We start from the raw sequence: 14,324 nt of genomic DNA, 5'->3' as shown, positions 1-14,324 counted from the left end.
TATGGTACTGAGGTACCCAAGGTATTGGGGTTGCAGGAGATCCCTATGGGCTGCAGCATTTCTTTTGCCACCCATAGGGAGATCTGACAATTCTTACACAGGCCTGCCAGTGCAGCCTGAGTGAAATAACATCCACGTTATTTCACAGCCATTTACCACTGCACTTAAGTAACTTATAAGTCACCTATATGTCTAACATTCACCTGGTGAAGGTTGGGTGCAAAGTTACTTAGTGTGTGGGCACCCTGGCACTAGCCAAGGTGCCCCCACATTGTTCAGGGCAAATTCCCCAGACTTTGTGAGTGCGGGGACACCATTACACGCGTGCACTACATATATGTCAATACCTATATGTAGCGTCACCATGGTAACTCCGAACCTGACCATGTAACATGTCTAGGATCATGGAATTGTCACCCCAATACCATTCTGGTATTGGGGGCAATTCCATGCATCCCCAGGTCTCTAGCACAGAACCCGGGTACTGCCAAACTGCCTTTACGGGGTCTCCACTGCAGCTGCTGCTGCTGCCAACCCCTCAGACAGGTTTCTGCCCTCCTGGGGTCCAGGCAGCCCTGGCCCAGGAAGGCAGAACAAAGGATTTCCTCTGAGAGAGGGTGTGACACCCTCTCCCTTTGGAAATAGGTGTGATGGCTGGGGAGAAGTAGCCTCCCCCAGCCTCTGGAAATGCTTTGATGGGCACAGATGCTGCCCATTTCTGCATAAGCCAGTCTACACCGGTTTAGGAATCCCCCAGCCCTGCTCTGGCGCAAAACTGGACAAAGGAAAGGGGATTGACCACTCCCCTGAACTGCACCTCCCAGTGGAGGTGCCCAGAGCTCCTCCAGTGTGCCCCAGACCTCTGCCATCTTGGAAACAGAGGTGTTGCTGGCACACTGGACTGCTCTGAGTGGCCAGTGCCTGCAGGTGACGTCAGAGACTCCTTCTGATAGGCTCTTACCTCTCTTAGTAGCCAATCCTCCTTCCTAGGTAGCCAAACCTAATTTTCTGGCTATTTAGGGTCTCTGCTTTGGGGAATTCTTCAGATACCGAATGCAAGAGCTCACCAGAGTTCCTCTGCATCTCCCTCTTCACCTTCTGCCAAAGGATCGACCGCTGACTGCTCAGGACGCCTGCAAAACCGCAACAAAGTAGAAAAGAGGACTACTAGCAACCTTGTATTGCTCATCCTGTCGGCTTTTTCGACTGTTTCCAGGTGGTGAATGCTCTGGGGGTAGCCTGCCTCCTTTCTGCACCAGGAGCTCTGAAGAAATCTCCAGTGGGTCAACGGAATCTTCCCCCTGCAACCGCAGGCAACAAAAGACTGCATCACCGGTCCTCTGGGTCCCCTCTCAGCACGACAAGCGTGGTCCCTGGAACTCAGCAACTCTGTCCAAGTGACTCCCACAGTCCAGTGACTCTTCAGTCCAAGTTTGGTGGAGGTAAGTCCTTGCCTCCCCACGCTAGACTGCATTGCTGGGTACTGCGTGATTTGCAGCTGCTCCGGCTCCTGTGCACTCTTCCAGGATTTCCTTCGTGCACAGCCAAGCCTGGGTCCCCGACACTCTAACCTGCAGTGCACAACCTTCTGAGTTGTCCTCCAGCGTCGTGGCACTCCCTTTTCTGACTTCGGGTGGACTCCGGTTCACTCCTCTTCTAAGTGCCTGATCCGGTATGTCTGCGGGTGCTGCCTGCTTCTGTGAGGGCTCCCTGCCTTGCTGGGTGCCCCCTCTGTCTCCTCATCCAAGTGGCGACATCCTGGTCCCTTCTGCGCCACAGCAGCATCCAAAAACCCTAACCGCGACTGTTGCAGCTAGCAAGGCTTGGTTGCAGTCTTTCTGCGTGGAAACACCTCTGCAAGCTTCTTCACGACGTGGGACATCCATCCTCCAAAGGGGAAGTTCCTAGTCCTCTTCGTTCTTGCAAAACACCAAGCTTCTTCCATCCGGTGGCAGCTTCCTTGCACCCTCAGCTGGCATTTCCTGGGCTCCTGCCCGCTCTCGACACTGTCGCGACTCTTGGACTTGGTCCCCTTGTCTTACAGGTACTCAGGTCCAGAAATCCACTGTTGTTGCATTGCTGGTGTTGGTTTTCCTTGCAGAATCCCCCTATCACGACTTCTGTGCTCTCTGGGGGTTGTAGGTGCACTTTGCACCTACCTTTCAGGGTCTTGGGGTGGGCTATTTTTCTAACCCTCACTGTTTTCTTACAGTCCCAGCGACCCTCTACAAGCTCACATAGGTTTGGGGTCCATTCGTGGTTCGCATTCCACTTTTGGAGTATATGTTTTGTGTTGCCCCTATACCTATGTGCTCCTATTGCAATCTATTGTAACTTTACACTGCTTGCATTACTTCCTTTTGCTATTACTGCATAATTTTGGTATTGTGTACATATATCTTGTGTATATTTCTCATCCTCATACTGAGGGTACTCACTGAGATACTTTTGGCATATTGTCATAAAAATAAAGTGCCTTTATTTTTAGTATATCTGTGTATTGTGTTTTCTTATGATATTGTGCATATGACACCAGTGGTGTAGTAGGAGCTTTGCATGTCTCCTAGTTCAGCCTAAGCTGCTCTGCTATAGCTACCTTCTATCAGCCTAAGCTGCTAGAAACACCTCTTTTACATTAATAAGGGATAACTGGACCTGGCACAAGGTGTAAGTACCTTTGGTACCCACTACAAGCCAGGCCAGCCTCCTACACCTACACTTAACTTACAAATTGAAAATTTAGGCCAAAGCTAATTAGCCTGAACTATGGAGCAAGTCATATGAGACTCAATAGATGGAACTCTGTGTTTGTTTCCTGGCTAGGCAGGCTCCACATTATACAAATAAACATACTGCCTTGTGACCCGCATATCCTTCATACCCTTTCATGTGGAGAAGTGTGGCACAATGGTTAGAGCAGCAGACACTGATGTAGAGATCTGGCCCGGGACCAGGGTTCAATTCCCTTGGACCAGATAATTCTCGCCTAGGTGCCTAATCTAATTGATGGGTCCAACTGTGGGCAATAGCTTGTTTAATCTCCACAATGGCCCTCACAGTTCTTGGATGGCTGGCTTCACCCTGGGGCTTTCCAGGAGTGGGTGCCTCACAGGGAAAAGCCAGGAGCGGTTCTACAGTGGTATGTGTACAGTGCCTTGAGACCCTAATGGGTGAGCAGTGTGCTATACAAGTGTGAAGTTTTACAGTAGCTATTCTGCAAGATGATACTGAATCCCTCCATGGGAGTTAGGGCTAGATGAACAACCCCATTTAGTATTTCTTAATGAACCAAATCGCTATTTCGTTCAGTGAAGAATTGCTAAATGAGCTTTTCAATTTACAAAGCTGCTTAAGCAGTCACAAATTGCAATTTCTACCCAGTAGAAATCGCAATTTGCAACACCCTAAATAGGAAATCAAAAATAGGGATTACCTATTTGCAATTCCTATGCACATGTACAAAGCATTCCCTAAATGTGAATTGGGCATTTAGAAAATGCAATTACCATGCACTCCAAGTTGATGGTAACCATGTGCATTTAAAAAAATCAACCAAAGATTTTTGTTTTACAGTTCAATAGAGTGCACACGTGGCCCAAGGGCATATGTGTGCTGTACAGGTGCACCACTATTTTTGGGGTGCATCACGGGGGCCCTCATGCCCATAGTCCTCCTTGAAGTAGCAGTTCCAAAATAGCAATTTCCCGATAGGAAATCGCTATTTTGGAAATTCTAAACCACAGAGACCCAAATGGTGAACCTACTGGGTCACACGATATTTGGTACCCATGAGGACCAAGGATTGGAGACATTCTAGGTGCCCCAAATATGAGAGAGACGCCTAGATGAAAATTATGCAGCCTGAAGCACATTCAACAAATAAAAACAAGGAAAGCATGCAGCCTGCTCGAAGAGCACACGTGATACGATTAGCGGAGCTAAGGAGTAGCCCCATAAGCCCTTGTGTGGGCTTCAAAAATGTGCATATTTTCTCATGTGGTGCCCTAGTAGGGACCGGACCACCACTGATGACTCAGGAGTGTTTTGGGGCTACACGGAGCAAAGCGAACTCCACCAGTACACCATGTTAGTAGTTAGAAAGTTTCTGGTGGAGCCAAACTAGATACCTGCCCCAGGAGAAGTAAGATGCATTTTCAAGCACTTCTGAGCTGAGGTTAAAGTTCAGGGACCTTGATGGTCGGTCTTACAGGTGTCCTGCAGCCTGATAAATGGAGGGGAAAGACCTATGCAATTAGTTTATTGATAATTCAAATTTGATGGCGACAAAGATAACAGTGACTTGTTATATCTTGTTTGAGGTCATGAAAATGCTTTATTGGTAGTGACAAAATTAACAATGAGTCCTGATATGTATTAATGAAGGTAATTTAAATGTTTTGTTGATAATCACAAACTTAACAGTGAGGCATTACAGGTCCTCATGAGTGTCATTGTAGGATGATACCATCCTTAGGGATTGTAATTTGCATTGGGTTATTATGACATATTCTTATTGTTATTAAGGTCGTGGCACTTTTACAAAACCATTAGGCATACCTTTTGATATTTAAACTCCCTTTATATTGTGTCTAGTATAGATGGAGGGGTATTGTGCTGATATGGTTCAGTGCTCACAAGGGGTGTGATCTGTTATTGTGTAGTATGATATCAATCACTGACAGGACAATGATTGATTAGGAGGTGCTTATTGCATGCTAGCTTACTGGGGTACTAGCCCAGACCATCTATGTTGAGTAGGCCATAAACTGCTCTTCCTCCCTATCCTGAAAGATCAAGTGCTACAAAGGGGTACTTGGTTCCCAGTTGATGGTAGGGTGCAGACTTATTACTTGTGAAGGGCTCACATCCTTCTGAGCTAATAACCAATTTTCTTACACTTCTTATTTGTCTGGACTTTGGAGGAATTAGGTTTCCATCTCAATCACAAATCCCTTGGGTTGGAAAGCTGCTCCAAGTGCTAGGAAAGGTAGCCTCTTTGTGCCTTCATAGCAACAGGGGGCAAGGTCCTGATTCAAGTAACTTATTGGCACCTGGAACATCTTTCATGATGTGCATTGCTTACTGCAGAATGAAACTCACCATTCCTTTGCAGGGGCCCAAATCCAGAAACCCCAGACTTCTTCCATGCCAGAAGGTTGACCAGCTGCAGGGGCACAGTTTATAACACCATTGTTTACCATGGCACGGGAACCACAGGGAGAATGCCCCAGCAAAGAACTGCCCAAGGGCAGTCCCACCTGTGCCTGTTCGCTGCTGGCCAAGGCTGGGCCAAACCTCTTGGCCCATACATTCGTTAGGACTCTGGACCTTCCATAATGTCCACAGAGATTGAAAACTCAATGGGAAGAGGAAAATGATGGCCTCCACTAAGCGAGTTAAGGATCGCTCTTCCACATCGTTAATCGCAAGTTTTTTAAGTAATGCAATGGGGGCAATAAACTCAGAAAGTGAATCTGTTGAAGAAAGTTTGGAGGCTGTCTAGAAGGCACTGACAAACCCCTTAGGCACAGATTTGGTTAGGGAGCCTTTACATTTTGATTTAATGGGTGAAGCCCACAACTCATGTGTTTTTAATGCTTACTAATTACAGTTGAGAGCACTCCCCCCCCCACCAGTGCTCCTTGCAGCAGACTTGATGCAGAGGGTTCCCAAACCCTCCAAAAAGAACAGAGGTACATCTTGCTCATCGAACAGCTGTGGAAAAAAGATTAAATTCAGGAGCCATGCATTTATCTCCAGTGTGGAAGAATGTGTGGGCCCTCCCTGAACAAAATGCCGGATATTGATCAAATAGTAAACAACTTTGCCAAGTGTTTTGAGGAGGTGCTCAAATCTTCTGTATAGCCTATATTATCTTTGCTTAAGGCCATTGAAGCTTCTCTTAAAAAGCTAGCTTACCCGGACTCTTACACATCTTCTTTCAGTGGTCTTTAAAAGATGGGAACTGATTACTGACCCTGAGAATCTTGGCTTGGGGAGGGCTTTCAAGCATAACAACCGTTGATCGTTCCATAACTGACACTACAGAGGCTTCTTGCATAAATGTTATGCCATCATCCGGAGTTGCCCAAGATAGGCCTCATCTGAGGTGTACTCAATTTCACTCAAATGCCAACATACCTAGGAACTGTTTATCCTTCTAATGTGTATAGATATTCTATATAATCCATGTCACTTGTCAGATTCAAAGCTACAGAAATTACCCCCAGAAGCCACAGCAATGGTGATTGCCAAAAATGTTCCTTCTCTGCATCCGTATCTAACTGAAGATGTTATCCAAATTAAATATAAAGTCAAACACTAGATGGGAAGAACACTTGGAAACCGCTTTATCAGGGGGTTGTACAGTGATATTGCTGTACAGTGAGTCACTTGGGTGGGGAATAGTCCTAAAGGGGAGCTGGGGGATTGTGTTGTTATTAATTGTAAGGATTCCCAACTGGTTGGTTTTGTGCTGTATGGGTTAAATGGAATAACATTGTGAAAAGCACTGCAAAAGCAACCCCTCTCGGCTATCTATATAAACCTATCAACTGCACAACTTTTGTTGGTATTGCCTCTGCCATTGGCCCAAAAAAGGGACCCCTTTGATTGACAGTTATACCAGGTTCACTGCCCCCTCACCCCTTTGAGTCTACGGAGCAGGTAGACTGTCTCCTAACTTTAGACAGTTTAGAAGGTATTGGGCCAGTTATTCCTGATTTATTTTTCATTGACTGTTCAAGCCCACAAGGTCATTGTAAATGATGACCCTGCTAATCAGTGTATTAAAGATATCTCTATTTGTCTGACCTTGAATTCTGGCTCATCAAAGTTTAGTATATCAAGATATGCTACTAACTACTCTAGGAAACTCCCCTTGCAGCTGCTGCCCAATATTGCAAGCCAATGTCCTGGAATGTGGTCAGTCTTTCTAGCCAGTGGTATGATCCCTCTTGGTCCACCATGATAAATTATTCTAAATATGCATGTCTGAAGCAGACCTGGGTGCTTGAAACTATACATATAATGATTTTTAGCCACCCCAGCTGTTCCCTCTATTAGTGGTTGGCCGAAGGGTGGCTTATTATCTTGATCTCTGTCTCTTTAGCAGGCAGGATCACTGAAATTAACTGCAACTCTACTTATTTCCAGATTTGACTTTTTAAAGTATCTGTCAGGCAGTTAATTGCTGTGGTTAATTTCTATCACAATAATGTTAACCAGCATATTAATGAGAGAGAGAGAGTGGCTGCCTATCAACTGCTGCCAACTACAATTCACATGGAACCTTCCCTTTATATTGCCACTAGTCATTGTCACAGATCCTATGAGGTGAGATTTCACTTTAACAAAGATCATTTTTATTGTCCTATCCTAAAGCTGTATACGGAGACTTGGACCTGGTACCTTGCCCATGTGATTCTGTATCTTCACAACCTATCCTGCATTTCCTGTTTTTTTGTTAACCTCTATATATTTCCTAGGAAAATGTTTTAGTACACTTACTGAAGACTCAATGTAAGTGTTAGACCCAGCACCCTTGGCGTGGTTTCCCACCTCTGCCCTCTGACCTCCAGTTGTCTAGTTTCATTTTTGCTGACTTTTCAGGATTCTGGGCATTTTAACACTGCTGACCAGTGCTAAAGTGCAGGTGCTCTGTATTCTAAAATCTGGTAAAGTTGGCTTGTCCACAACTGGTGTATATAATTTACTTGTATGTTCCTAGTAAAGTACACTATATATGCTCACTGATTGTGCCATCCCACTACAGTAGCCTTTCAAACATGTCTCAGGCCTGCCACTGCAGAGCTAGTGTGTGCAGTTTAAGCTGCCACTGCGACCTGGCAAGTTTACCCACCTGCCAGGCCCAAACCTTCCTTTTTTTAACATGCATGTCACCCCTATGGTGGGGCCTAGTGAACTCAAAGGGCAGGGCACAGTGTAGGTTTAACAGGATTTCTGCTAAAGACTAAGGCCATGATTTATACTTTTTGGTGCAAAACTGCACTAACACAGTTTTGCACCAAAAAGTTTAGCACCGGCTTGCACCATTTCTGAGCACCAGCCCGGCACCATATTTATGGAATGGTGGAGGCTGGTGGAAAGGGTAGGATAGCGTAAAAAAATGACGTTAACCGGGTGGGCCTGGCGGTATGGAAGAAGGGGGTTTTGCCCCAAAAAACGACATTAGGCAGGTTAGAGTAAAAACCAAAATACTGTAACAAGCCTAGCATCATTTTCTGACGCAAAACCATCCATAGAAAAGACCAGAGTCATGCCCACCGCCCCAGATTGGAGTCATGCCCACATGGCACTGGGTCCCCTGGGCATGGCCATTGCACCCAGGGCCATGTAGGGGGGCCCATTTCAGGGCCCCAAATGGCACTTTAAAAAAAAAAAAAACTACTTACCTGTACTTACCCATAATTACCTGGGATGGGATTCCCCATCCTCTGCTGTCCCTCTGGTGTGGCAGGGGGTCTCCCTGAGGCCTGGGGAGGGTACCTGTGGGCTTATTCTATGGTGTTCCACCATGGAAATAGGCCCAAAGGTCCCCTAATGCCTGCCCTGACCCAGACGTTAAAAAATGGTGCAAAGCAGACTTTGCAACATTTTTTGACCCCTCCCCCGTGCATGATTTTTGCACGAGAGGATAAGTAAGGCGCCAGGGCCTTAGAGTCGTTTTTTGTCCAGGAACGCCTACCTGGCCTCTCATTGATGCAAGGTCGGTTTCCACAGGCAAAAAATTACTTTAACTCCATAATTTTGGCCCTAGACATGTCTAGTGGCAAAATATATATATGGAGTTTAGTTTGCGCCGGATTTGCGTAAAACAAAATTAAGCAAATCCGGCGCAAACAGAGTATAAATATGCCCCTAAGGGCCACATGTACAAATGTCAGGTTTTGTTTGCGAATGGCTTACCACCAATTTTAAATTGGTGGTAATATGCGAATGAATCTCGCCCCTTCCTAATACAGAATCGCAAAACCCAAATCGCGATTCGGTAAAAAGTTACTGAATCACAAAGTGGGCTATGCACATCCCAATAAGCATTTTTCTAATCACAAATGGGCCGATTCTGTGTTTGTGACTAGATAAGTGCTTTGAGCATGTGGCCCTAAATTAATTAAATCAGGTTCAGAAATGACTGATACTACTGAGGACCAAAGCCATATCCCTCCCCAACATTGTTTATCCTGTCTGTGAACTCGAAATTTTATTTTATTTTGCACTCCTTCCTAAACATGGTTTGAATACTCATCCTGCAAAAGTACGCAACTACCTGATTTTCATACAACAGTTAATCACATGCTTTCTATTAACCTCTGTTTTCCGACTAAAGATATGTTACGGTTTTGCTATATGTGGCACCCCTTCTGCCAATTAGTTTGTTGACTTAAAACAGAAGCAGTGTGTTTTTGCCAAGTTCAAACATACATTACTAATTACATTTAAAAATGCAATGAATTCCACTGATCAGAATTAAATTGTTAAAGCACTCCCAAGACTCCAAGGGGTGACCTGATCTTGCAGCCCCCGTCCTGCAAAAGATGTTGATAGCTTCCGATATTCATGGGTGAATGGGTGGCAAGTGGGTGTGCATCTGAAGCTTGATGTTTACAAAAAAGACTAGTTCCATATTAAGGACTGCACTGTTGGAGTTACACATATTATCAGTGGAGCGCTGGTGATTTTAATACTTTGTTTAATTCAACAGCCATAATTGGTGGCACACAGACTGTCTTAATAAATGATTTTGAATACAAAAAATGTGTCACAGCACACCAGCCTTCCCATATGAGACATTCTAGCTGGAGTAGGGACATGTGATTATTCTTCACTCGTGTAGTGTATGCATTTATAAAGGTTTTTTTTAAATATAATTTGAGGCTCTCCAAAGGGAAAGTGTTATTCGTACAGTGACAACCCTTGGAAAGAACTAGAGATACTAAGTCCTACTTTGTCATGGTGACTTTTACCTAACTTTGCAAAGTCTTCATTCAGTGGGTATAAACTTGAAGTTTATCATGACTTTTGCCCACACCACACTGGTTTAAGTAAAGGATTTCTAGATAAAAGGTGTTTTACGCTCAACACAGTCCAATGGGGTATGCCCTCACTTAGAAACGTCCTGAGTGATATCATCCAAAAACCTTTAATGCCATTCACCTAATTTTAAGAGATTTTTTGCAACATTATTGTTAAAATTTCATGGAGAAAAGTACAAAAAATACATACAGGTCTACATAAAACACCCTGACCCAGTAGTTATATGTCAGAGATCCTAATATTGAAATTACATAAAGTATTGATGGTGTGCATGCACATGTTCCTTATAGAATGCTCATTTATCTGTCATGAGTATTGGAGTATAGAAGACAATGGCAGCGTTTTACTAGTGTGATTACTAATGCAGATACACACATCTGCACTGCTCTGAAAAGTTCTGTTCTATGGCAATTCTCCTGTGATGTTTGCAAATAATCTTCAAAGCACAATGTATTTTTGCGATGATTGTGTGACTTATATGTTTCTCTTTTCATATAATTTGCTAGGATGACAAAAAGGTTCCTCCTCCAATACCAAAGAAGCCTCCAAGGGGAAAGTTCCCCATCACAAGAGAGAAGTCATTAGACTTACCTGACCGGCAGCGCCTGGAGGCAAGAAGACGGCTAATGGCTGTCAAGAGAGCAGCCTCGTTTCGGCAGAATTCAGCCTCAGAGCGTGCAGACAGCATTGAAATCTACATCCCAGAAGCTCAAACTAGGCTCTGAAGGTGCAGCACTGAAAAATACTTTTTTTAAACAACAAAAACATATCTATAAAGTTTTTCAGTTTCTTCGTCATTTTGTCATATTCCTTCCACTGAATATGCCCTTGCTATTGTGTACTTTGTGCCAAAAGTGCAGTGAGAGTCTTGATTTTCTCAGAGCTGGTTGAGCTCACTGCAATGACTACAACCTTTTGTATTTAGTATCAGACATTAAAACAAGCAACAATGGATAGGGCTTCAAGAAACACTACTTATCCAGTACATACTCAGAGGACAACGGAAATCACCTGCTGAGATGGAACCCAGCTTAATGTTTTTGGTTATTTATATTTTTATAAAAATCATGTGACAATTAGGAATAGGAATACCAAACTAAATGGGTGCATCTCACCATCCTCTCGCGGCATTAGCTATTCCAGTAGAAGGTGCTACACATCTGAAGTGCAGGAGAGAAAGAGCCCATCGATATTTCTGACCTCTAGCTTACTTTTCTTTGAATCCAGCTGAAGAACTCGCCCTTCGTATTCTGCCGAGCTCCTACTGCGAAGCCACAGCCAGTCTCTGATGTCACATCATATTTGTGGAACTGAGCATGGTTCCGAAGTCAATTGTACACCACTGACAGGTGGTTCAGAATGAGAAACTTACAGGGGTGGTTCTATCAGGAATATCTAGTGTAAAATGTTTGCTGGATACTGTTTAATAACACTTATACAATTTATAAATATATATAAATATATATGTGTAATTTTAATGCAAGGGGACATTAGGGGAAGGGTGAAAGGGAAATGAATGCCTTAACATTTGGTTTTCTGTAGCAAGAAGTGTGAAGTGAAAAGCTATACTTACTCCTATAGAACATTCATTTCTTATTTCTATTTCGGTTGTCCATTATTTGTTAATTTTGCACAGTTTCTTTTTTACTTTTTATACAGCCATTATTTTCTTTTGAGCTATATGTGAATTTAAATCTCAGACAATGCTTTATCATTTAATTTGCCAGGGTATCCTTGAAAAAATATGAATGTTTGCTTGTTTAAAATACCAGTTGTGATATTGTATTAGCCAGTTTAAGAATTATGAATGTAAGTGGTAAGTAAATCTAAGTTTAAATGGTTATTTTAAGGTACAGTGAAGGTGCAATGTGCTTTACATTTGTATTTTTTCTGAACTCATTTTCCTATGCAGTGTCACAAAGCAAGACTCCCTTGTTTAATACTTATATAAAATAATTAAAGACATAGCAAACGGCTTCCAGCCATTGAATTTGAAGTGTTACTTAGAGTCACCCTCCTGATTAACACAAACAAATACATAAATCCCTCCAGTCCAAAGATTTTGACCTTTGCCATTTGAGGTTGTCATTGTTAGTCCTAGAAAAAGCCAGTTCAGATGCCTGCTTCACACCCCCTTACATCTCCGGGACACGGGTAGTGTTCTTTGAAAATGGCCAAGCCATTTGGATTCTGACTTGAGGTTTCCATTCTGTAGACTTCAGACATGACCATTCATTCATCATGGTCACACTCTGTTCCTGCTGTTTCCTCTTGTGAATGTTCAGTATTAAACTCAAATCGTACATTAATGTCTGCCAAGTTTCAGATGTACCTCATGCCCACCAAGAAAGATCTTGTGAAAAACAAAGATGAAGATGTGAGTTATACATTTAAAAATATGTTAAAATCATATCAAAATATGATCAACAAATATGCTAACAGGCTTACCTGAGTCCTGTTGAACTCATAGAATGATAAAATAGGCAAATCTAATTGAGAGTGACATTCACTTCTACAAAAGAGGGTAGCAAAAGACTGACCATTAGTCCTTGAATGTTAAATCTGAATTCTTAACATAATTTTGCATCACAAATTTTGAAAGAATTCTACATTACAAATTCAATAATTCACAGACCAAGATGCCTGTGAACTCTTAATATGACTGCAGACTATCACTTGCTGTATAAAAAGAACGACATGTCTTTCAAAACAATCCTGTCATTCCTTTGATAAATCTTTTTAGTTAGCCATAGACAAAAGAGTAACTTTATTATACTTCAGCACTTTTGTTTATTTAACTTGATGAGCACTTTAAATATGTAGTCAAAACATCCTGAACTGTGCATAATATAGCATATACTAGACAGCTTCCGTACATTCTTTTTTTCTGGGACACAATATGTACAATTAAGCATGAGTTATATTTGCCCACAGCGGATATAGCATGATTTTCACTTAAAATATGAATTTTTTAGGTTGCGTGGTTAAGATTTCAGTTAGAAGAAAGCTTTTAAAATTAATCGCCTTCCTGAACCATACATAGATATACCTATATATTACCAAACAGCCTTACTACAGTGGGACACATAGGAAAGCAATTAAAGATGAATGTATAATTGTCAGAGATAAATATCAATCCATTAAAACATCACCTATGAATTGGAACATGGTCCATGGTGATCAGACTTTTTTTAGGAAGGTGAAAAGTGCAAAACGTGTACACTGAAATATGTTTCCTATATTAGTTATTCTTTTTTTAAAACATTTGTTTGGAGGTACAGGAGTGGATGTGATGTTTTTAATGCTGGAATGATGTTTTACTGAACGATAAGCTGCTAATTAGTCATTCACAGATAAACTATGAACACACATATTTCCCAGATGTGGGAAACATAAGTTGATACAATTTGCATATATCTAACCTATTTTCTCTTGAAATAGATGAACATTTGTACAAAGAAAGATTATTGTAAAAACTGATTGTAGCTGTTCAATCTGAAATTAAAACTTTATGTTACAGAGCTAACTTGGCACAGTCCACAAAGATGTTTAATTTGATATCATATGTTGAATATTTCAGGTATTTTGTTTTTACTATATTACCACTGAACAAGCTACTTTTGGGCTAAAAAAGGCCCTACAAACAAATCAGAACTACAAAGTTTGAGAATGTTCATGTATTTATTGATTATGATATTACAAATATATTCCTTTGGAAACACTGAATTACATAATTGTCTTTCTGTGTTCCTAAGGGGGATATTTCTAAAAAAGCCTATCTCTTATGGTAAAATGCTATCAGTGCATATTCAATTTTTAAAGTGCAATATATTCAACTTTGTGCATAGGTAACATTCTATCGGTATAGGCAAATAATAAGCCATGTTTATCTATGTATTGTATATTTAATTAGCTGAAAAAATAAAACAGATGTTTATAATACTTGTGCTTCAATTCAGTCACCTGGTGCCACCTCCGAGTGCTCCTCAAAATATATTGGATGCACAATGAGCCTTTACTGAGTTCATGACAAAGGCTATTATCACCACAGTTCACCTGGAGCAAGACTTTAAAGTTATCATGGAAAGAAAAGGGTAATTCTGCCGTTCTTGGAAACAATACCATATAAATGATTTTCTATTAGCCTAATTCTAAATGTAATATGAAATGTTGCAATTAATGATTTCTGTATATTATGCCATTCACACCAGTCATCACATACCTTTGGAAAGTGTTACTATATCAGTAATATCACATATCCTCAATCT

General features: G+C 41.9%; 1 protein-coding gene across 2 annotated transcripts in view; it reads left to right on the top strand.

Moving 5' to 3' along the window:
• The window catches only part of DLGAP2 (DLG associated protein 2), a 3,577,612-nt gene extending 3,563,615 nt beyond the window's left edge, over positions 1 to 13,997 (top strand). For both annotated transcript variants that reach the window (XM_069235822.1, XM_069235823.1), the window contains one exon: positions 10,563 to 13,997. In XM_069235822.1, coding sequence (XP_069091923.1) covers positions 10,563 to 10,781 — 219 coding nt within the window. In that variant the 3' untranslated portion in view covers positions 10,782 to 13,997. The remainder of the gene's footprint in view (positions 1 to 10,562) is intronic.
• The last annotated feature ends 327 nt before the right edge of the window (positions 13,998 to 14,324 follow it).

Source organism: Pleurodeles waltl, chromosome 5 (assembly GCF_031143425.1).
Source record: "Pleurodeles waltl isolate 20211129_DDA chromosome 5, aPleWal1.hap1.20221129, whole genome shotgun sequence".
NCBI lineage: Eukaryota > Metazoa > Chordata > Amphibia > Caudata > Salamandridae > Pleurodeles > Pleurodeles waltl.
The sequence above is the reverse complement of the archived record's forward strand: the minus strand, read 5'-3'. Positions and strand labels throughout refer to the sequence as shown.